General features: G+C 59.9%; 8 protein-coding genes across 8 annotated transcripts; 1 reads left to right on the top strand and 7 right to left on the bottom strand.

Moving 5' to 3' along the window:
• Positions 1-1,973: 1,973 nt before the first annotated feature.
• FA10DRAFT_281429 (putative PHO84-inorganic phosphate permease) lies at positions 1,974-4,344 on the bottom strand. Its single transcript, XM_025523689.1, has 2 exons — positions 3,764-4,344; positions 1,974-3,702 (listed from the first exon to the last, which is right to left on the bottom strand). The coding sequence occupies exons 1-2, from the start codon at positions 3,935-3,937 to the stop codon at positions 2,224-2,226; spliced, it is 1,653 nt and encodes a 550-aa protein (XP_025375101.1). The 5' UTR covers positions 3,938-4,344; the 3' UTR covers positions 1,974-2,223.
• Positions 4,345-7,592: 3,248 nt separating this feature from the next.
• FA10DRAFT_234060 (hypothetical protein) lies at positions 7,593-10,697 on the bottom strand (the record flags this gene model as incomplete). Its single annotated transcript, XM_025518970.1, has 3 exons — positions 7,593-9,473; positions 9,669-10,102; positions 10,193-10,697. Coding segments are annotated over 3 exons (2,820 nt in total), but the record flags the coding sequence as incomplete, so codon positions are not given.
• Positions 10,698-11,713: 1,016 nt separating this feature from the next.
• On the bottom strand, positions 11,714-12,549 carry FA10DRAFT_262341 (hypothetical protein; the record flags this gene model as incomplete). The annotated part of the gene is made up of 3 exons (XM_025520116.1): positions 11,714-12,037; positions 12,140-12,280; positions 12,466-12,549. The coding sequence occupies 3 exons, from the start codon at positions 12,547-12,549 to the stop codon at positions 11,714-11,716; spliced, it is 549 nt and encodes a 182-aa protein (XP_025375099.1).
• A 265-nt stretch (positions 12,550-12,814) lies between these two features.
• Positions 12,815-13,800, bottom strand: FA10DRAFT_269181 (hypothetical protein). Its single transcript, XM_025522655.1, has 2 exons — positions 13,058-13,800; positions 12,815-12,977 (listed from the first exon to the last, which is right to left on the bottom strand). Exon 1 carries the CDS (start codon positions 13,381-13,383, stop codon positions 13,156-13,158), a length of 228 nt encoding a protein of 75 aa, XP_025375098.1. The 5' UTR covers positions 13,384-13,800; the 3' UTR covers positions 12,815-12,977; positions 13,058-13,155.
• A 164-nt stretch (positions 13,801-13,964) lies between these two features.
• Positions 13,965-15,083, top strand: FA10DRAFT_215567 (hypothetical protein; the record flags this gene model as incomplete). The annotated part of the gene is made up of 1 exon (XM_025518490.1): positions 13,965-15,083. A coding segment is annotated over one exon (1,119 nt), but the record flags the coding sequence as incomplete, so codon positions are not given.
• A 1,558-nt stretch (positions 15,084-16,641) lies between these two features.
• FA10DRAFT_223622 (hypothetical protein) lies at positions 16,642-16,950 on the bottom strand (the record flags this gene model as incomplete). The annotated part of the gene is made up of 1 exon (XM_025518585.1): positions 16,642-16,950. A coding segment is annotated over one exon (309 nt), but the record flags the coding sequence as incomplete, so codon positions are not given.
• A 2,082-nt stretch (positions 16,951-19,032) lies between these two features.
• On the bottom strand, positions 19,033-19,392 carry FA10DRAFT_269178 (hypothetical protein). Its single transcript, XM_025522654.1, has one exon. The coding sequence runs from the start codon at positions 19,228-19,230 to the stop codon at positions 19,051-19,053; it is 180 nt and encodes a 59-aa protein (XP_025375095.1). The 5' UTR covers positions 19,231-19,392; the 3' UTR covers positions 19,033-19,050.
• A 951-nt stretch (positions 19,393-20,343) lies between these two features.
• FA10DRAFT_269177 (SET domain-containing protein) lies at positions 20,344-21,623 on the bottom strand. Its single transcript, XM_025522653.1, has 3 exons — positions 21,507-21,623; positions 20,845-21,428; positions 20,344-20,774 (listed from the first exon to the last, which is right to left on the bottom strand). The coding sequence occupies exons 1-3, from the start codon at positions 21,603-21,605 to the stop codon at positions 20,456-20,458; spliced, it is 1,002 nt and encodes a 333-aa protein (XP_025375094.1). The 5' UTR covers positions 21,606-21,623; the 3' UTR covers positions 20,344-20,455.
• Between the last annotated feature and the right edge of the window lie 85 nt (positions 21,624-21,708).

The following is a 21,708-nucleotide window of genomic DNA, read 5'->3' as shown; positions in this document are numbered from 1 at the left end:
GTCAGCGAGGCCGAGGCCGAGGCCGAGTCCGAGTCGGACGAACCGCCAAGCAAGCGGAGATCGATGGCGCTCGCGCTGTACGGCGGCGGGCTCTCCATCTGCCCCGCGGCCGCTGCTGCAGCTGCTGCCACGGCGGCGACGGCAAAGTTGGGCGGGAGGGCAAAGTAGCCGTCAAGCAGCGCCGCCGCGTCGGCCTCGTGGTCGGTGCCGTCAAAGATGCCGGCGAGCTGGGGCGTCGATCGGCTCCGGGCGGGCGGGGCAGCTGCATGCGCCATGCTGGCAGAGAGATGTGGCGGTTGCGGCGGGGGTGCACGGTCACGGTGGTGGTGATGTTGATGATGATGCTGCTGCTGCTGCTGCTGCTGCTGCTGTCTCCGCTGGCGGGATGATGTGCCTGCGGAGCCCGTGGAGGAGACGGATCGCGACGACGACGCCGAGTTCGATCGGGCCCTTCCTCCTCCTCCTCCTCCTGGCTGTGTCTCGGCCGACCACGCCTCTGCGACCTGGCCGACAGGCACGCCCGGCGACGATGCATGGCGCTGCTGGTGCTGGTGATTGGCAGGAGCCGTCGAGGGACTCGTGGCCGGCGTAAAGGCAGCGCCTGGCGTAAAGACCCATGACCTGGCACGGGCGCGCCGGGTACGGAGCTGCTCGGCCGTGAGCCCGCCCGCGGCTGCCTGGGGACGCCGCTCGATGGGTGAAGGAGGCCGTGTTGCGGCACGCCGGGCCGGATAGGCAGCGCCGCCCAGGGCGAGTGAGGAGGACGCTGCGAGCGACGACGACGGTGATGCTGATGATGACGCAGCAGGAAGCGAAGGATTCAGCAGAGGCGAGGGCGGCGTGGAGCGCGACGAGGAGCGCCTCGGTCTCGACGCAGCCGCGGCCATGCTCGTGCTCGTGCTTGACGACGACGACGGTGGCACAGCCTCGGCGCCGGCAGGGAAGCGGTGGGCCGACTGGGCGTGCGAGGCGAGCCGGTCGAGGTGCTCGGCAAACGAGGGCGAGCGCGAGGCAGGCGCCGAGAGCGAGCGGAGCAGTTCGCGCCTCGCCCGTGTCGGAGATGAAGATGATGAAGAGGGCGGCCCAGACCCAGGCCCAGGTGCGCGCGCCGTCGTCGCAGAGGCGTCCGAGTCGGCCCCGGACTCTGTCCCTGTCTCTGTTTCTGTCTCTGTTTCCGTCTCTGTCTCTGTCTCTGCCTCGGACGACGAGCTGGACTCTTCAGAGGAGGAGGACGAGGAGGACGAGGAAGACGACGCGCGCGGAGAAGCAGACGCACGGCGGTGCGACGCCGCGCCGCCGAGCATCTCCCTCACCGACGACACCCGCTGCATCCCATCTCCAGTGCCCCGCTGCGGCTATCTGTCGTGCTGTACCTCTTCTGCGCTGCGAGCGCTTGCAACAACCCGCTTCTTGCCCAATGAAGCCTGCACAGATTGGAGGGTGGAAGGGTTGAGCAGCAGCAGACAGGTCTGGACACAGCTGCGTCTTGTTCTTGAAGGAAAGCCTGCGTCTCTCTTTTCTCAATCTGAGCGAAAGATTAAAAAAAAAGAAGAGCTAAATTTCACACCAAGGATACCTAAAGTAAACCAGATCAAGATTGGCTGTAGGCGCGCGCCCGGGCTTGCCTCTTGCCAGAGAAACGTGGCTAAGGGCCAGCCAGGGAGGGTTCTCACAACCTCTCTATCACTCTCTCTTGTGATTGCGGACAGCCGAGGTTTGCCCGCCCGCATGTTGGTGGCCCGGCTGCCGGTGCGGTTCCCAGGGTCTTGGTCACGGTCAGGGCCAGGGTCGAGCTAGAGCTAGTAGCCGTCGCATGCATGCGCTCGCTTCGTATGTGAAAGAAAGCGAGCGGGCAGGGCGATCGAGAGCTGCGTCCCTCCCATCGAAAACTTTCCATTCCGGTCTCTTCCTCGTCGAGTTTTCCCTTCGCGATGTGCCTACCACCCAGCCCACTGCATCAGACGTCCACGTGTGATCATGAAATGGTATGAGGATTTCATCAGGATGACGTCTCCAAAGCGCAAGCAAGTACTCGTAGAGCGGGTAAGCTACGAAAAGAGGAGAAAAGCCCAAGAGGAAGAGACAAAAAAAGAAAAGAGAAGCGCAAGGCATTTATAGACAGATTAAGGGTTGGGCAAGGGCTGTTGTTGTGTGAAGTGGAAGAATAATGACTTGCTCTTTTGTATACAAGGAGGAGGAGGAGGAGGAGGAGCGAAGGCGAATCTAGTGGAGGGCAGCAGCCGTCTCCTGGCCGAGGCCGTTCTTCTCGGCAAGCTCCTGGCGGTACTTCTCGTCGGGGTCAACACCCTTGGTCTCGGGCAGGCAGACGATGGTGATGATGGCACCGAGGATGGAGATACCGAAGAAGATCCAGAAGACGTTGGCCGTGCCGAAGGGCTGGTTGGACAGGTAGCTGAAGAGGAGCGAGGCGAGGATGGCACCGCACTTGCCGCAGGCGGCCGAGAAACCGTGGGCAGTGGCGCGGACCGCGGTGGGGAACACCTCGGCGGGGTAGAGGAAGGTGGTGGCGTTGGCACCGAAGTTGAAGAAGAACTGGAGGAAGACGAAGAGGGGGAAGATCTGGTTGGTGTGTGCCTTGTACTCGTTGTACTTGCCCGCGAGGATGCCGAGGAAGAGGGCGTTCATGGTGAAGCCCATGATCTGGATCGGCTTGCGGCCAACGACGTCGACGAGGCCGATGGTGAAGAAGTAGCCGGGGAGGAAACCAGCGACGGTGATGATCAGGTTGCCGGTAGCGGTCTTCATGAGCTTGCCGTAGGTGTTGCCGTTGGTGAAGCCAATAGCCGTGAGAATCGACGACTGGTTGAGGTTGATGCCGTAGAAGGTGATGTCGACGAGGAACCAGCAGGCGGCGGTGCCGAAGAGGGTGAGGGCGTGGCGCGGGTTGCTGAAGTACTCGAAGAACTCGTTCTTGGGCTTCTTGCCAACGGTGGCCAGCTTGAGGCCGACGGCTTCGGGCTCAGGGGCGATGATGTCCGAGTTGCTCGAGCTGAGCTTCTTCTCGCCGTTGCCAGCGTACTCGGACTCGTCCTCGCTGACAATGACACCGGCAGCCGAGGCCTTGTTGAGCAGCTCGGGGTCGTCCTGGATGGCACGGGCCTGGGTGAAGCGGGTGGACTCGACGAGCGTCAGGCGGAAGTAGAGGACGGCAAAGGCGGGGATGAGGGCGAGGCCCTGCATGATGCGCCAGGCGCCCGAGAGCTTGTGCAGGTCGCCGGCGAGGACGGGGCCGCGGTAGGCAGCAATGACAACGACGGCGACGATGGCACCGAGCAGGTTGCCCCAGCCCTGGTTGGAGAAGATGATGGCGAGCAGGCGACCGCGGTTCCTGAGGTTGGCACGGTCCGAGACAACCGAGGCCGACATGGGGTAGTCACCGCCAATGCCGATACCCATGAGCACACGGAAGGCGAAGATCCAGGCAGTGACACCGACACCGCCGAGGTAGTCGGGCGCGCTGATGATCATGATGACACCGACGATGATGATGATGAGCTCCTTGCCGTAGACGGCCGAGCGGCCGAAGTAGTCACCGAGGAAACCGAAGAGAACCTGGCCGAGGACGTTACCGATGTTGGCCGAGGCCTTGAGCACACCACCGTCGAGACCCCAGGTGACGTTGGCCTTGCGTGTCTTGGTAGCGTGGAACTCGGGGTAGGCGACGATGATGACTGCGTACATCTGTAATTGTCGACATATCAGCCAATTGATCCTTATCTCTATCTATCGGGGCACAACTCACCATGTTGATGATGAACAGGTCGTAGGCGTCCATGAGGAAACCAACACCAGCGATCATGAGCAGCTTGACCTCGCCCCAGGAGATGCCGAGGAAGCGGGCGCCCCGCTTCTTCTCGAGCAGGCCGAGAGTGGTGTGGGCATTGGTGTAGTTGTCGAGGTCGGCACCGAAAGCCATTTTTGCAGCTTTGTATGCGAGGGTGGTGGTGGTGGTGGTGGAGGTGGTAGTAGAGAGAGGTGAGGTGAGGTGAGGTGAGAGTCTAGCAAGGGAGTCAGTCACGCTCTCTTATAGAACGACAGCCGGGCTGATGGAAGGTGGTGGGCTGGCGGAGAGGAGTGGTGGGCGCGAGTGCTCCTTGGCTTGCTTCTGAGGGGAGTTTCCAGATGGTGCGACATCAGACGCCCTTTTTATCTGTTGGCGAAGGGCGGCGATGGCACGTTCTGAGTGCAAATTCCCCCCTCGTCAATGGCTCTCTCTCCTCGGCCTCGTCCTTCCTATTCCCGTCCCTTTGCGAGCCTCGAGTCTCTTGCGGCGTTTGACCGGAGTATCAAGCCGCATGCCTACTGCGATCAAGTGGCAGCACAGTTGCGGCCGGCAAAAGTAAATAAAAAAATCCTGGTCTGACCGTCGCTGGGCCTCGATCACACTAGAAGAAAGTGCATGGACATTGATCCTCCGGGGGGCACTTGGCCACTCTGCACCTGTGCAGCAGGCAAAATTCCCGTCCGCCCATTTCGCCATCGCTACCGAAGGTGCCAACCCTTCTCCTACGGATGCAATCGCTGAATCACGCAGCAGCCAAGCCCAGGACCAACGGTCCGTTATCCTCGAATCCCACTACTTGTTGTGGCAATGGTCTCGAACAACCGCATCTTAAATTTTTTTAAATTGGGCTCAGGTAGGTACGCTAATGGAGTTCATCTATCTGTCAGCCAGGAGAGCCGGCACAGCTCCAGTCCAGTCGCTCTTCTCAGCCACCAGACCAGGGACAGGCCTTGCAGTCTCTGGCCTGGTTCCCGGGAAGGGCAAGAACGTGCTCGCTCACGATTGCGGATATAGGTTGTCCTTCTGCTTGTAGCAAGTTCGAGGCACAAAAGTAGATATAAAAAAAAAGATGGAGCGAGATGCATCGGTGCATGAGCGAACGTGTCAAGATTCCACGCATCTGATTGGCTGACGGACGCCCTTTTGACACTCTAAATCTGAAAGCGCGAATTCATGGCTTGGGGAAAAAGGTGGAAAATTTAAGCAAAACTCTCCGGTGGTCGGGAGTTGGCACTCCGCCGAGGGGGGGTCGCTGCTTGCGACTGCTGGGGAATAACAAATCGTTGCTGCACTATTGTCGTCTGGTCAGCCGGCTGCTAGCTTTCCCCCTTGCTCTCGGACGGGCTTGGCAGGGCAGAACTCTTCTGCAGGTACCAGGCGCCGGCCCGCGCGGTCCCAGAGCGGCGGCGGACGCGGTCGACGGAGAGAGTTGCGAAGCCACAGGCGGAACCGTGAACCGTGAGCGCGACCAGGAGCAGGTCACCACTCTGGCATAGCGACTGCACCCGACTATGCGTGTGAGAGTGTATGTCGTGTGGCCCCGGTTTGCGAACAAGTTGCTTCAAGTTCGCCTCCCATCGGATGGGTAAATTAGCATGGATTTAAAGTCCGACGATAAATGGGATGCACGGACAGCATTCACGGCAATCGTGGCTCTGTCTCTTTTCGCATGCGATGGTGATGGCCAGCTCGGGTGATGTAGGAAACCAAAAAAAAGGCCCTTTTGCCACAATGGATAAGCAAAGCACGGGAAGCTCGAGAGTTCTGCTCATCGAGGGCGATAAGTAGTGGCAAAGCCAAAGGAAGGACGAAGCACGTTCGCTGCCACCGGCGTTCTAGACGCGTTCTCGACGCTATCCTGCTAGTGACCGAGGAAGCTCATTATTTCCAGTCCTGCCTTTTCGGCTTGGCTCAATCTGCCCTGTCACCCATCTTGGAGCTTGCCGGCGATTGGCCTAGTCTGCCGCTAGCGACCGTGGGGACGGCCACACTACTCTGACGGCTATATTTCTGGCTCTGGCTTTTCGGCGACAATTAATTGACTTTTTTTTGTTGTTCCAATTTCCGGAAGCGCAACTTGTGGCATGCCAAGATTGACGAGATGCCGTCAGGCCTAGCCCTTTCAGAATACACACCTCTCTCTGCATCGTAGATCTCCAGCCTGCTGCCACCCCACCATCAATAAGTCTCTCTCTCTCTCCATCCACTTTCAAAGTCCGCCTCGGTAATTGTGATGCAGAGGACGCTTCCACAGCGGCCTGCCTTCTTTCCGAGTTCTTCTTGATGTCACCGAGGCCTCGCCCTCTCTCCACAAGGCCCACCACTAGCTACACTGTCGCGCTTCTCCTTGCCTTGCCTAGATCTCGAATTGCACGTCAGCGCGCGCAAAACGTGCGCAACTATCCACTACATTCATGCCCTTTGCCCCGCGCGAGCCTGCTTCCCACGGCCCGGCAAGATCCAGGACGCCGCGGGCGTGGTGAGAAAGAGGCCGCTTGCGGCCAGCGCGTCCTCTTGGTGCGACGGTCAATCACCTCATTCTAGAATCACATCACACAGTCTCTCTTTCCCCCCCTTGGCAAACCGAATGCCGGACTCCGAAGAAGTTGATGCATGCCGTCCTCTTACCGCGTGTCCTATCTCTCTCAGAGGAGGAAGAAGAAGATGGCCTGTGTATATTTTTGGGGTCGCAAAAGTGTCAATTTACTTTGCCACTCAATAGTTCTTTGTCGTTGCTTCGATCTTCTCAACGATCGCGAGACTGTTTGTGCAGGACATCGTGGCAACAAAGAAAGTGACTGACTGTATGAGATCTTTTTCGAGATCACTCTCGGCCGATTGGTCTCGGTCCTGTCGCATTGACTTCCCATTGATGCTGTCATTCGCAGATGTGCTATTGCAAGAGAGAAGAAAGAATGCTTATAGAACTATTGAGCGTCGCTGATCGATCAATGATGAAAGGGAAGGAGAGAAGATTATCGAAGAAGATAAAGGTGATAAAAGTACAAAAGGCGATCCAAAGAACGGCCGTCGTCGTATGCTTCGGGGACCATGTTGCGGTGGGGATATCTATCTAATCACAGCTGTACTTTCTCCTGTACTCTTCCTCGCGCCTCGCAGCAGTCTGCTCGTCGGCGATGCTGCCGTGCTCGTGCGTCGAGGAATCATCGACGACGTCGCTCTGCAGCGACTCGATGCGCGTGGCCTTCTCAAATGGCGGCGGGGGCGAGTCAGACGCTGTGCCCGTCTCCCTCGCCTTGCCCTTGTTCGAGTCGCTGCTCCCGTTGCTGCTCGCGTCGGCCGCCTGCTGCTGCTGCTGCTGAGTCTGAGCGCTGCCAGAGTTGGCGCGGCTCATCGCCGTGGGCGTCGTGGCCGTCAGTGGCGACGGCGTGGCCTCTCGGATGGCGCTGAGGTGGTAGTGCTGGCCAAGGGACGGCCGCTGAAGCCGTGAGTTAACATGCCCCTCGCCCTCGTCGGCAGCGGCGTCGTCCTGCTGCGCCTCTTCCTGCGTCGTATTCTCGACAATGTAGCTCAGATCCTTAAAGTCCCTGCCGTCGTCGTCGTCAAATTGCTGCTGCTCGCCGCCGCTGCCCAGGACGAGGCGGGAGGGGACGCGCTCGAGGCTCTCGCTGCGCGCCCGCACGGTGCGCGGCGTAAACGTCGTCGCCGGATTCGTGGCGCCCGTGGCGCTGCGCGGGAAAAAGGAGTTGCTGGCCGTGGGCGCAAACGTGTTTCGGCTGCGCAGGTGGCCAGTCTCGTCGAGGACCAGGTCGGCCTGGTTGAGGTCGTCCTCGTACTCGAGGTCGCTGGGAAGCAAAATGGCGCGGTCGATGGCGACGGGCAGGCCACGGTGGCGGCCACGGAGCATGACGGCAATGACGACGAGCTTGGAGAGGGTGCTGAAGCGGCCCGACAGGCTAAAGTTGTCGTACGGCGTGCCCGTGCTGAGACCGACGGTGCCGTAGGCCGACGTGAGCTCAAAGAGGCACGAAAAGACGGTGAACCAGCCGTTGCTGGCCGGGTCCTCGATGTTGGTCTTTTCGATGATGCAGATGAGCCAGAGGGCAAAGCCGAGCCACCAGATGTCAAAGGCGAGCTGGCGGCGCGCGTGGGCAGCCAGGTAGGTGCCCCAGACCTTGGCGCCGCCCGTGTTGAGGGCACCGTCGTCGTACGCCGGCGGCGTCTCGTCGCTGTCGTTGTAGATGCCCAGGGAGCGCTCCTCGTAGACGTTGGTGTTGCGCACGGACATGGCGATGGGATAGGCGGAGATGTACATCATGACAATGTAGAGGAACTGGACGGCGGGTGCGAGGGCGAGGAGCGAGATGATCTGGAAGCCAGCAGCGCGCACGGCAATCGACTGGAACAGGCCGTCAAACGTGCGCTGGCCCACGGACCAAGCCTCGATGACCGGGTTGCCAATGTCGAGGACCTGGAAAAAGATCCAGTCGGTCGAGTTGAGGACGACGAGGACGAGGAGGAGGAACCAGGTCTGGGCGCTGGGAAAGAGGTAGACAAAGCAGCGGCGCGGGTGGTCGAGGAGGAAGCGCAGCGTCTCGTAGACGCGCGACGACTTGGGCACGCAGAGGGAGCAGAGCCAGATGAAGAAGCGGAGAAAGATGGGAAAGGCCGTGTTGCCGGCGAGGATGAGGAGGCCGATGGGGATCAGCATAAAGTACTGGTCGGCCATCTGGATCATGGATGTGTCGATGAGGCTGAAGCCGGTGTTGGAGTAGGCCGAGATGACCTGGAAGAACCAGAACCAGGTCGTGTCGGGTGCGGTGGCGCCCTGCTCGGCAAAGACGCGGTGCACGGTGACGGCCGAGGCGCTGGCGAGCCAGGGCGCGACGAGGACGACCATGAGAAAGTTGATGCCGAACCAGTAGGCGGGCAGCAGCTTGGCGAGCAGATCAATGGCGCGGTACTCGACGCCGCCGAGCTCGTCGCGCTGCGTCTCGGTGAGCTCGTGGAAGCGCGAGTTGCGCGAGACGGTGGCGTCAAAGGAGAGGTAGGGCGCCGAGCGCGTGTTGGGGTCCACGTTTGCGCCCGTGGCCGAGTAGGTCGAGGCAAAGGTGGCGGTGCGCGGCATCGTCGTCGAGCGTGAGAAGCGTTCCTCGAGCTGGGGCAGGGCCTTTTTGAGGGCAAAGCCGGCAATCTCAAAGGGCGTGGGAAAGCCACCGAAGCCGCGCTCCTTGGACGTCGTCTGGGTGCGCGTCATGGGCACGCCCGTGTTGCGCCGTCCGTAGCCACCGTAGCCGTAGCCGCCCTGACCAGTCGAGGAGCGCATGGTGGGCGTCCGCTCAAAGTCGAGCGTGGGCACGCGGTTGCGCAGCGAGGCGGAGCCTGGGCCGAGCGATTGCGCTGCGCCGGGCGAAAAGGCTGTCGTGGTGGCCGCCGAGCGGTCGTGATTGACCGAGCGCCGTTCCCTGTCTACGTATGGCTCCGAGAACTCGACGGTCTGTGCGCGTGGAAAGTCAGGGGCGGGCCGCGTGACAAGGGGCCGGATCGCGCCGACGTCGGAGCCGTGGCGGGCGTGGTGGGTCAACTGGCCGCCGCGCGTTGGGTCCGATGTGCGCCGGGCAGGCCGCCTCTCGTCAGCAGCAGCGTCGTCGTCGTCTGCGGCGTCGCTGAATCGCGTCCGGTGTGGCTCGGCCGTCCTGGGCATGGCCTCACCGCCATCTGCTGCGAGTCGAAAGGGGGGGATGCTGCCCCTGCGCCGCTTGGATCCTCCTCCTCCTGAGCTTGAGCCCGAACCCGAGCCGGCGCCTAACCCAGATCCAGACCCCGTCCCCGACCCAGTGGCAGCGGCATTCGGCGGCGAGAGCAGGTTCGAATCCGTGCTCAGCTCCTCGGGCGACTCGACGGTGACGTTGGACCGGCGGCGCTGGCTCTCGTCGGGCAGCGCGATACGCACGTTTGGCTGCTGGTCGTCGCCGCCGCTCTCGTCGGGCCCGCCTCCGCTGCTGGCGAGGATGCCGCCGCCGCCGCCAGTCGACGCAGCGAAGTGTGCACTTGGCGACCTGCTCATCACAGACTGCTGCTGCTGCTGCTGCTGCTGCTGCTCCGGCGTCGGCTGCTCCGGCGGCGGCTGCTCCGGCGTCGGCTCGCGCACGGCCGTCGAGGGCATGCCCATGGGGTTGATGAGCACCGCGGGCTGGTCCATGCGCTTGATCATGTCTGCGCGCAGCGGGCCCTTCTTGTGCTTTGTCGCCTTTTTCTTGCGCTCGGCCCGCAGCTCGGCAGACGCAATCGAGTCGGTCGATGCGCTGCTCCGCGGGCTGCCTTCTCCCCCTACTGCTGCACCTCCCTCGCCGCGCCTCGGCGTCGAGCTGGGGCTGTCGTCGCCATCGATGTCGTCACCGTCGTCATCGCCGTCGTGGTGCCCACGATGGCGCCGGTGGCGCTTGCGCAAGCCCACGAGGCGCTGCAGCCGGATGAGCTCCTTGCGCTTCTCCTTCTGGTGCGCCACCTCGACGTCCTGCATGCGCTTGCGCGCGCGCGCACTCTTGCGGATCACGTCGTCGAACTTGAGCCGGAAAAAGTGGCGGCGGATGAGGACCATTGTGATCGACACGGCGCTGATGTTGCCGATGCACATGAGGAAAAAGAGAATGGCCTGCTGCCAGGGCGTGCTGATGCTCAGGTTGATCGGCGTCAGGCCCGTCACGGTCATGGCCGAGACGCATACAAAGAGGCAGTCGATGTACTTGATCTCCGTCGTGTTGGAGGCCCAGTAGATGGCCGAGAAGACGAGCGGGGTGAGCGTAAAGACGGTGAGGTGGATCCGGTAGAAGTTGAGGTTGTTGGCGAGAAAGGACCAGAGCTTCTGGCTGGCACCCTTGACCCGTGGCGTCGGCTTGAGAAAGTCGGGCACGCTGCCTGCGCGCGACATCCGTCGCTTCTTCTTCTTTGCTAATCCATCCTCGTCTTCGTCTTCCTCCTCGCTCCCTCTTCTCTCGTGGCCATTGGCGGTGCCCTGCTCGTCGGCTGCCGTCGCCTCGAGTGGCCTTCCCTGGGCCTCGTCCTTTTGCCGCTGCACCTCGTCGTCGCCCGACGAGACGGAGCCCAGCTTGCGCTTCTCGTGCGAGCTCTCGCTCTCCGACTGCGCTGCCGCGAGAGGGTGTCCTACGCCGAGAGCAGCCGCAGCATCGTCGTCCTTCGTGGCCGCTGGTTCATGGTTCGTCGACATGGTGTGGTTATGTTGCGTGCAGAGAGCACCGCCGCTGCTTCAGAGAGAGAGGCTGCGATGGACCTGGCCCGGGTAGCAAGAAGCCGCAGGGGAGAGCTGATGCTACAAAAGCATGGAGGGTAGACTGATATGACTTGTAACGATGTTGGTGTTGGTGGTGCAGACCGCGGCCGTGGCTTTAGCTAGTGGGAAGACACCAGCTAGCAGTCTCGTCTCCTCAGGGCCAGCCCTGTCAAAGTGGAAAAATCGATGGAAAAAAAAGTGACCAAAATAAACCCCCCTGCAAAGTGGCTCGCTCGCGGGCTCTCTCTCGGGCTGGCCCTTTCTGGCTGAATTTCGAAAATGAAGCAGGCAGTGTTTATATTGGCGGAAAGCGCGCATAGTCACCAGGCATAGGCCGGGCCTTCTCACTCTCGCTCTCTCGCTCACACTCTGTCTCAGCCCTTTCTTGGGCTGCGTCGAAAAAAAAATCTCTTTTGGGACGTGGGGACAGGCCGGCCAGTGGGTCAATTGAGTGGCTGCCGCATGACTACTCAGAGAGGCGTCATTGTGAGCTACCGTCGCGCCCCTATTCTACCGATCTTGTCTCGTCACAGCGATTCACTGGTCAGCCCGCGAGTCAAATCGCGCCGAATGGTGACCGAGGATCGCTTGGACACTCTGCGCCTGCTTGCAGAAGCATGACGTCGACAGACCAGCCCTCTACCTCAATCGGCAACCTAAAGGCCACGGCAAAGCTCCTCGAGTGGTTTGAGGACAAGGAGATCGAAAGTGGCAGAGCCCACGTGCGACGACGCGAAGTGGAGGGGCAGTGACGCGAGCGTGGAGATCGCGCGATAATCCCTCGCCCAGCCAAGTAGCAGCTGCCTTGCTCTGCGACAGGCGGCTTCCCCTCCGTCTCCGTCTCGTGTGCGCTCTCGGACAGGCTGTGGGACCTCAGGGAGCATCGATGCTCGCTCGCCCCTTTCGCTGCATGATGCAGGATTGTGACGCGTCTGCTGCTCAGGCTCGTCACCCATAGGCTTTAGACTAAGATGGAGTGACTCGAGAGAAGTTGTAGGTAGTGGATTGGTAGTAGAAAGAAGAACATCGGTGTGTGCGTAGTGGTGCGCGACGAATAGGGGGAGAATGGTCAACAGACACACAGAGAGACACATCGTGGCTGGTCCTGAGGGTTTCAGCTGATTTGGCCCGGGCCGGGTTTTTAGCAGGAAGAGTGATGGTTGGAGGCTTGCTTGGTGCATAGGAAGTGAAGGTCGTTGGCGTCCGCCGAATTCGTCTGCTTCCTGCATTCGTCAGCATTGACGCCTGCTTTCAAGAGAGTAGCGCCGCTGTCCGTGCATCATGCTGGGCATTCAGACCTTTCGAAGCACGAATTGGGGTCGTAGGTCTCACAAGACGTGGTGGTGATGCATTTTGGTATCCTTTTTGTCGGATTGTCGACCAGTACGTTGTCGCATTCGCAGCACACCTGGTTTTTGCCGCAAGCCGCATTGACGGACAAGGCGATGGACAGGAGAAGAAGAGCGCAGGCCTGCACCGAGATGGATTTCATGGCTGTTGCTGCAATGCAGTGATGCGTCGGGAGCCTTTTCGAACGGCGTTGATGGTGTGACGAAATCGTGTCGAAGGAGGATGAGGAATTTGTCGGCAAGCCTCGCGCAGTCTCTCTTTATAGCACGACCCGGCCGGAATTGACGGGCCGTGAGTGTCTTTGGACCTCGGAGGAGGCGCACTCGCGCTTTTTTCTCCGCTGCCAAGCTCCCACCGCAGCTCGGCGCCTGTCTGGAATTGGCGGACTTAAAGTATCATTTCAAGAAGTTGACTCAATAATGGACAGTGTGGTGGATCGAGGAGGAAAGGGCCGGAAAGGGGCATATCGTTGAGGAAGGACTGTCGGTGAATATATCGATGAGAGAGCATTCCTGGCAGGACAGACGGAGAGACCGCGGTCGCTGCCTTTGCCATCAGAATCGTATTTTGCTGTCAAGGTCCAGTTGTCAGCTCAAAAAGAAGGGAGAGGTGGTGTCGGCCAAACTATGGCATGGAAAGAAGAGACTTACCAATGATGATCTTTGCCACAGGCCTCTTGCTTGGGTCTTGTGCAGACTCTACTCTCGAGAAAGACAGCGCCCGAGCCAACGCCGCGTCATGACGTCGATCAACAACTGAAGACCTCCTCACAACCACTTTCAACAAGATCGCAGCTGCTGTGCGGATAGCACTTTGCGTGGAGAGTTTCGCCTTCGTGATCTGAATCTGGGCACTCGCAGCACACCTTCCTGAATTTATGACCTTTGTAAATCATGTCACCACACCTCGCAGTCGCACTGCCGGCCAGGACAGTTGCCAGGAGGAAGAGGCTGATGTGCATCGTCGTGAGCCTCATGTTGGCTGCTTCCGAATGTAGACGTACAGCGTGCTAGGCCGTATGGCGCTGATGGTGTGGTACCTTCTTGAACGGAAAAGAGTCTTTGCCTCGGTGGAATGGTGGTGGTACAGGGAAGAGATGTCAAGAGCCAGATGCCTGGTCTTTTATACACCGCGAACCGTATAATCTACAGGGGAGGAGAAAGCACAGGGGCTTGCCCTGCGATTGTGACGACGGAAGCAGAGTCAACGGACCGTGCCGTTCCTGAACTCCGACGAGGCACTCTCGCCCTTTGTGTCCTCCGCTACCAAGCTGCCAAGGCTGCCAGTGCCTCTCACGGCATGTCGGGTATCTCGTTGATACGGAATTTTTCCGAAGTATTGATTGCCGCTCCAGCGCCCCGCCACAACCAATCCCACGACAGGGGTGAAGGGGAGTCCGCAGAAGTTCCGTGAGGGCGTGCGCAAGAGTGACGGGCCGTGACGCTCGTCCTGTCACTCTCTCGGCCGAGAGATTCACTAACCTTAAGGTCCACTTTTTCTGGTTGGTGTCTGCGAAGACGTGAGTGCCCATTTGAGCGCGACCCCTCCCAAAGTCCCATGTCGGTGCCCCTCTCGTCGGCCTTCTTCGCCGGCGGCGTCCTCGTAGGAGCGACAGGCGCGTTCCTGCTCCGTCCTTCGCCCTCGCCTGCGCCGACCCAACCTAGCTCGCCTCCCCCACCGCCGCCCGGGGCGCCGCAGACGCTGGCGGGCCACAGCCTCATCGACGCCTCCTCGCTGACGCTCACCGATGCCGCGGGCCAGCCGGTGGTGCGCGCAGGCTCCGTGGGGCCGATCGTGGACCTGCTCAGGAACACGGCCTACATCTCGGCGTATGACCGCCGTCTTCGCCACCCTGCGTGGACCGCCGAGCACCTGACCGCGGCCTCGTTTGCCCCGCCTGCAAGCGGCGGCGGCGACGGAGGAAGTGGCGGCGTGGACCGACGGTACAGCGTCTTCAAGGAGGACCCGCGGATCCCGGAGCTGTTCCGTGCGCGCCTCGCCGACTACTTTCGCTCGGGCTACGACCGCGGCCACATGGTGCCGGCCGCCGATGCCAAGACGAGCCAGACGGCCATGGACGAGACGTTTTTCCTCTCCAACATTGCCCCCCAGGTCGGCGAGGGCTTTAACCGCGACTACTGGGCCCACCTCGAGGATTTCACGCGCCGGCTCGCCAAGGCCAGTGCCGATGGGCGCGCACCGCGGTGGAAGAACGTGTACGTGTTCACGGTCCCGCTCTACCTCCCGCGGTCCTACCTCGAGCCGGCGCCGACGGCGACGGGAGGCGGTAGTAGCAGCGCAGTCGACGAGCGCCGGGAGCGCTTCCGTGTCAGCTACGAAGTCATTGGCTCGCCACCATCGATTAGCGTGCCCACGCACTTTGCCAAAGTCATCTACGCCCTCCCTGCCTCGTCCTCCTCCTCGCTCCTTTCCCGAGGCGGCGGCGGCGTGCTCGGCGCATTCGTGCTGCCGAATGCGCGCATCCCCAACGAGGTACCCCTGCGCCAGTTTCTCGTGCCTGTCGAGTCCGTCGAGCGCGCTGCGGGTCTCACGCTCTTTTCCGACGACGTCAAACGCGGTGCACGGCCGCTGTGCGACAGCGTCGATTGCAGCATCGTCGTACGCGAGTTCAACGACATTCGCAAAAAGACGCTCTCGGCGCCGCCTCCCACGCCGGCAGCGGCGGCAGCCACCGCATCGCAGGCTCAGGCTCAGGCTCAGGCGTGGCAGCCACGACCAACAACAACAGCAAGTAAGGCTCAGTGAAGTGTCACATTTGTAGTAGTAACAAGGGACGTTTCTAGTAATAAAGTAAGCTGAATGACAAGAGAAGGGGGGCCAAAGTATTAGGCGGGAATAACAGTATAAAGAAAGGGGGGGGGGGAGGGATGATCGATGATGGTGGTGGAAGGAACGCCGAACTCTCCATGAGCTGAGCGAACTGTGATCGCGACCTGACTGTTCTACAAGAGAAGAGAGACGAATAAAGTGAGGAAACAGAACCGTGGTGACGGCCTTTAGTAAGTTGTTGTCCGTAATGAAGCCGGTTTTAAGGATGTTGGAACGGCTGGATGCTGGAATAGAAAGGCGAATAAGATGCTGGGTTGGTGGATTATCATTGCCAATCAGGGTGGATGCCAAAGGGCCGCTGGTGCTGCGATGCGGCAGCGTATGCGGCCTGGTGCTGGTGCTGGTGCTGTTGGTATTGCTGCTGCTGGTGACGGTACGCAGCGGCCGCCTCCTGTGCGGCTCGCTCATGCTGCTGCTGCTGCTGCTGCTGTGGGTACGCAGGCTGGCGCGCATACTGCTCGCTGTACTTGGACAGCGGCGCAAAGTGACCGTCGATGTGGGCGCTGCTGTTGCTCGATGACCGTCGGACTCGCGCCTCCTGGCCGGTCCAGCACGGGCTGCCCGTCAGCTCCGACGCCGGCGTCTCGGGCGAGGTGCAGCTGCTGGAGCCAGTGTGCGAGGGCGAGGGCGTCATGGAGCCGCTGGCGAGCGAGTAGCCGCTGAGCGATGAGATGCTGCCACGTGACGACGACGAGGCGTACGACTGCTGGTATGATGCGGCCGCCGAAGCAGCGGCAGCCATGGCGGCGGCCTGCTGCTGCTGCTGCTGCTGCTGCTGCTGGTGCGCGTCGAGCGAGGCCGTCTGCGCAGGCATCGTGTAGCTCTGGTTGCGCGTCGTGGGGAACGAGTAGCCAGACATGCTCGCGCTTCGAGCCAGTCCTGCGCTGTAGACGTTGGGCGCAGACACGGCGGCGGCCTGCTGGTGGTAGACGTCGCGAAGCGTTTGCTGGTGCTGGTGTTGATGCTGGTGGTGGTGCTGTTGTTGTTGCTGCTGCTGCTGGAGATGGTGGCTCTGGCCATGGGCAGGGATGGCGACGGCGGCGTGGCCCTGGTGGCTACGGCTGTATTGCCTCGGCTTCGTTGTGGGCGAGACAGACATGTCATCGGCGACCTTGGCATCCTCTGCGTCGTCGTCGTCGTCCTCGTCGAGGCTCGTGCTCGGTGAGACCGAATGCTCCTCGTCGATGTCGTGCTGCGAAGGCAGCTCTCCATCGCTGTTGTCCTCTTCGTCATCGACATCTGCCTCGTCATCGACATCGTGCGACGACGAAGTCGAGCCTGCGTCGTCTGCGCCTGTCTGCACGGGCGAAGACTGTGCTGGGGGTGGCATCGTCGAGACGGTGTCGACAATCTTGCCCTGGTTGAGGCCGTCGACAAAGATCTCCAGCTCCTCATTCTCCACGTTGACCTTGTAGCCGAGGTAGCCAAACAGTTCGCGCTCCATCTGGTTGACCTCGCGCAGCGTAAAGAGGCCCTGGCCGACGACGGTCCAGCTCTTGTTGCTGTACGTGTCGTCGCAGCTGCTCTTGCTCGCCAGCATGAGGGCCGAGATAAAGAGGCGGTGGCCCGAGGAGCCGCGTGCCGCTGGGAAGCGGCTCTTGAGCCTCTTGAGCAGGAACAGTGCCTGGTGCGTCACCGCCAGCGGAAGCCGGGTGCGGTGGAGTGCATAGGCGATGAACTCGCCAAGCCGTGGGGCAGCGCGCCCGTCGTTGGCCTGCTGCTGCTGGCTGACCGACGAGGCGGCCGAGTCGAGTGGGCAGCTGAAGAGGGCCATGATGACCTGTTCGCACAGCTCAGAGAGCTCCCGATGCCCATAGAAGCGGTCGTACTGCTCGGCCGAACGCGACGACGAGTGGTGCTTCGAAGATCCCCGCTGGCTAGTCCTCTGTTGGTGCGCCGACGATGATGACGGAGCAGCCGTCGCTGTCGCAGTCGTGGTGGCAGCGGCCACGGCAGGTGGCGCCGGGTATTGTGTCGCAGCAGTAGCCATGATGCGAGGCTGGTATCTCTAAGCGATGGTGAAGGAAACGGATGGGGTCGGATGGGCTTGGCTGCACAACGATGCCGGAGCGGTCGTGGTGGCGGTGTAGCAGAGAAGAGCGAGTAGGCGAAAAGACGAAGGCAGCAAGCGAAGAAGAGAAGATGAGGAGAGAGAGAGAGAGAGAGAGAAAAGAGAGGGAGAAAGGAGGAAGGTGTCTCGAGGTTGACTTGCTCTACGCTTGTCGCATCTGCTGTGCACGAAGACGCGGGGATGCCAAGGTGAGCGACGACAGGTGTCTAGCGACGAATCGTTCCCGGACTCCTTTTATGAATATGTGTGCGGGCGGTCAAAGCGGCCCTTTTCCTAATCCCTCCTTGCGACCGCTGGAGAGGCAGAGAGAGGCGAGGCGAATTTGCAGAGCCGTTCGCAGAGCCGTTTGATGAGCCTCGCGGGATAGCGGTGCTCTCCTTCTATTATTTTTTATTTTTTTTCCTCTGCACTTTTCGTGTTCTCCTTCGAGACGGAGACACACACGCGGATTCTCGAGCAACGACCGGACCGATGGGTGCAGCAGCGGACGGGCGGGGCAGGCGAGTCGAGGGCAAAACGGTGAGGAGGTAGCAGAGAATTGAGACGGGGGAAAGACGGCCAGCAGCGAGTAGGGATAGTAGTGTATATATGGTCCTCGCACAGAGTGACGGATGGCAGCAGCAGTCGGTCAGTGGTAGCACAATTCAGCGTCCCAGTACAGCAAGTAATTAGTATTGTGCACTACAACAGGCCTTCGAGACACTCTAGTGATGGGTGCGTAATTTCTGTCCATCATCAATTTGCTTGCTATGCTTGTCAGATAACTGAGTCCGAGGCGAGACAGTTTCAGCATACATTGTACTAATGGCAAGTCTCTCTTGCCATTATCGGAGCGGCAATTGACCCCATCAACTCCACCGCCTAGCGCATGGCCTCGCCTTCCGTGTGCTGCCGCCGCCTTCACGCGTCTCTTCTCGCCTCGGGGGATGGGGGAGAGGCGGCAAAGGACAGAGACAAGGTTTCGATTTAGCAATAGAGCACAAGTAGTGTGCTGCACAGCTGCTTCGTGTGCTGCAATTCTAGCCCCTCTTTTTTCTTTTCCTCGCTTTCCTCTTTGTGCGACTTATTCCAGGGAAAAAGGAGTTTCATGTGGATTTGAAATTTTCAGGTCCCGAAAGGCTGGAAAGCAAGCACAGAAAAAAGGAAAAGAAAAAGGAGGAAAAACTTTCTCTTTGAAGTGATCACACAGAGACAGAAGAGAAAAAAAAATGGATCCAAAAAGACGGGGCCTAAACGCACAGTCAGTCCGCCCAATGAGGAAGTTTGCAGTTTCAACGCCCGCGCGAGGAGAAGAGACATGCCACATTAGCGCCTGGATCGCTTTTTTCACCATTACCAAAAAGGGGCGAATTTTTGCCGAGGTGGGGCGTCACACCCCTGCACCGACCGGCGAATGTCTAGTTCAGTACGTAGTAGTAGTAGTACGTAGTGATTTGCGACACCCATGACGCGACGGCAAGTTTCCCGGGCCTCGTCTCCCCCACACAATGCACTACAGCAGAGAATCACCGCGTCATCAGTTCACCAAGAACCTCCGGTCCGCTAAGCATACATGATGGCCATCGCTCGATTGCCTCCCCACCAGCTATACAGCTTTTTTGGTTCCCATGTTTGATGAAGCGCTAAATTGCTCATCGTAATTAAATGACGGTGTTCTCTATGGTACCATTGCCCACTAAGCTAGCTAGCTACCAACGCTCAATACAAGCACTCTTTTTCCTGTTAAGGTGTCTCTGCCCCGCATAATAATCCCACGATAAAGACGCCGCCGACAACGCAGACCAAAGAGGAAAAACAAAGCAAGGGGGGTCCGTGTCCACCCTGCTCTTCCCGATCAAAAGGAGCTAGCGCTTCGGCTGGCCACTTGTGATTGGACAGAGATGAGCGCCAGGATGGATGCATATGCGATGGCAATGTGCTTTCTTCACAGTAGCAGTGGGCGGATGCACAACTGAGCAGCCTCTCGCGCAGGCGTCTATGCTGCCTCCTAGTCCTTCGCCCCTCCCGCAGCCATGCAAGCTGTTCGTGAGCCAATTAAAGGCCCGTTAGTTGTACCGCTGGGATCCAAAGTAGGCAAGACTGATTGTGCGCCACCAAATTAAATCCCCTCAATGCGCTGAACTATACGTATATGGCTCCATCTTGCCTCGCTTCAAGCGCAGAACAAAGGCCGGCGTGCTGCATGTAACCCACCGACCAAAGGTGCAGGATGCAGGATGCACCCGCCCCCTATTCGAGCTCCCCATTCATCACTACTAAACGCTGTCGCCCAGACCTCTTTTGGGCTCCACAGTTCGCAAGCACGCAAAGCGAGGGCCCATAGCGCTTCATCTAGACTCTCTCGGCTACCCCAAGTTGCAATGTCAATTTTGTCAAAAGAGGGGTGATTGCCAATCTTCTTGTTGAAAGCGCAATTTGCTGGCCCTTCGGCAGAGAGTGCCAAGAATTGGCTCGTCCGAGAGCCCGGCCAACGAAGGAAGTGCGAATCAAGTTCAAAATTTCTCGGGGCCAGTGGCTCACAAGAACCTCAATCACACGAGCAGCGCTCGCCTATGTGGTCCAGTGGTAATGAAGCGCAAAGCAGTCGAGGAGCAAGTCTCGCTCTTGATTGCAGCGTGTCGGAGTGAATGCAGACTCCGAAGTGCTGTGCGTGCTCTATAGTGGCAATTTCGCCTGGATCTCCCCTCCAAAAGCAAGATAATGGGAAGCAGACGGCTTTGTTTCACTCCCAGCTTGTCCCTTTCCTGCTTAAATATTTTGTCATTGTGTTCTCATTGTTTTCCGTCACTGCTCTAGCTGGAGCCATCGCTTGACACTCGCGGGACCGAAACGCGATTGGACTGGGTGAGCTTTGTCTAGTCTGCTAGACGTACAGCGGGAATTCGATCAAAACGCTTCATCGTGTTTTTCGGTTCGGATCCAATGGGCCCGTACGCAAGGCTAGCCCCAGATCTGTGCGCCAACGAAGTGGGACAACTCACAAAAGGGGGAAACAGCAGCCCAGAACAAAGAGTGCCCGGAACAAACAATGGGAAGAAATGTGACTACACCGTGAGTATGGTACAGGCGCGGCGGACGGGCCTCTCTCCGAACTAGCCCCTTTCGCGGGCCATTTCCAAATGCATCATCACAGCGAAGCGTCGGTGTAGAGCCACCCTCTGCAAGTCGCGGCCATGCAGAGGCACCTTGCCATTGTGGCTCCTACTGCTTGCTCCTCTCTGCCAGTTGTGGATTGCCCTCCGCCGCTTTCGCCGCTGCTGCTGCTGCCGTCACTGTAGTCGAAAGAGAGTTGCTCTCCCGCTGCAATGTCTCGCTTTGCAAACAGCGCAGCTCGAGGAGGGCTGGGCGCCCTGACTTGCTCAGATTGTGAGGTCAGCTGAATTGACCCGTCAACTCGGACCGGAAGCATGACGAGGTTCGCGTCACACGAATGATTGATGAAGCGCCTGAGCAAGACAAGCCGTCAGCGCTCTTCACACCACAATAAACATAATAGTGAACAAGGGAGAGGCTCACGCGGCATTGCCAACCCGTGTCGGGTCGATGTTCGTGCGCAGAATGTGGCCCTCGGAGTGCTCCTTGACGGCGAGGATGTAATTGCCCACGACGTTTTCGTCCATCGCATAGGCCTCCCACCTCTGTCGGGCCTCGTGGTCGGAGACAATCTCACCGGCGTACTCGATGACGAAGTGGCCCTTTGAGATGCTGTGTGTCGTTTGCAGGCCGAGTCCCATTGACGGTCCGGCGTCGACGACGGTGAGTGCGGCGCGCAGGCCTCGACCTACAACGCGGTTCGCGCAGCCCTTGGTGGAGCAGGCACACTCGTCGGAGCACTCCACGAGCGCGTGCCTTGCGGGGATCGCATCCAAGAGCAGGGTCGGCGAAGCTGGCTGGTCCACGTAGAAGTTGCCGTAGGTCCCCACGCAGTCGCACGACTCGGACGTGGCAGAGCAGGCCTGGCCCGCCTCGTCTGGCTCGCAGCTACATCCTGCCTCGTCGTACTCGTCATCAGTACCCCGCTCTGCCTCGTGGCGAAGCTTCACCGTCTCGTTCAGGCGACTGGCGAGGTAGGACTCATGGAGCTTGCACGTCGGCAAATACTGCAGCAGATGCCGTCTCAGACTTGATGAATTCCTACTTTTGGTTCTCGTTATGTTACAATAGTGACAGCAACGCACCTCCCTGAAGGATGCCGCCAGCCGTCTCGTGAGCTCCTGCGAGACGCTCTCGCCGAGCCGGACCTCGACCGCCTCCCTCCCGCCCGCCAGATCGACCATCTCGCGGCGTTCCTCCTGCGCCCGGTAAGACCAAGAGGACGCTCGAGCACCCGGGTCTCGGAAGTGGGAGAGGGATGTCAGCGCGCCACGTGGCCTCACTATC

This window comes from Acaromyces ingoldii, assembly GCF_003144295.1.
Source record: "Acaromyces ingoldii strain MCA 4198 unplaced genomic scaffold FA10scaffold_6, whole genome shotgun sequence".
Taxonomy (NCBI): Eukaryota; Fungi; Basidiomycota; class Exobasidiomycetes; order Exobasidiales; family Cryptobasidiaceae; genus Acaromyces; species Acaromyces ingoldii.
Note: the sequence above shows the minus strand (reverse complement) of the source record. Positions and strands in the feature narration are given on the sequence as shown.

Excerpts from the sequence above, each read along its gene's own strand:
- FA10DRAFT_269177 (XM_025522653.1), bottom strand. The coding sequence starts at position 21,605 with ATGGTCGATCTGGCGGGCGGGAGGGAGGCGGTCGAGGTCCGGCTCGGC. Across the intron at positions 21,429-21,506 it reads TGGCGGCATCCTTCAGGGAG|TATTTGCCGACGTGCAAGCT; the intron begins GTGCGTTGCTGT and ends CATCTGCTGCAG. Across the intron at positions 20,775-20,844 it reads ACACGGGTTGGCAATGCCGC|GCGCTTCATCAATCATTCGT; the intron begins GTGAGCCTCTCC and ends TGTCTTGCTCAG.
- FA10DRAFT_269181 (XM_025522655.1), bottom strand. The coding sequence starts at position 13,383 with ATGAGGCTCACGACGATGCACATCAGCCTCTTCCTCCTGGCAACTGTC.
- FA10DRAFT_269178 (XM_025522654.1), bottom strand. The coding sequence starts at position 19,230 with ATGCATCCATCCTGGCGCTCATCTCTGTCCAATCACAAGTGGCCAGCC.
- FA10DRAFT_281429 (XM_025523689.1), bottom strand. The coding sequence starts at position 3,937 with ATGGCTTTCGGTGCCGACCTCGACAACTACACCAATGCCCACACCACT. Across the intron at positions 3,703-3,763 it reads ACCTGTTCATCATCAACATG|ATGTACGCAGTCATCATCGT; the intron begins GTGAGTTGTGCC and ends CGACAATTACAG.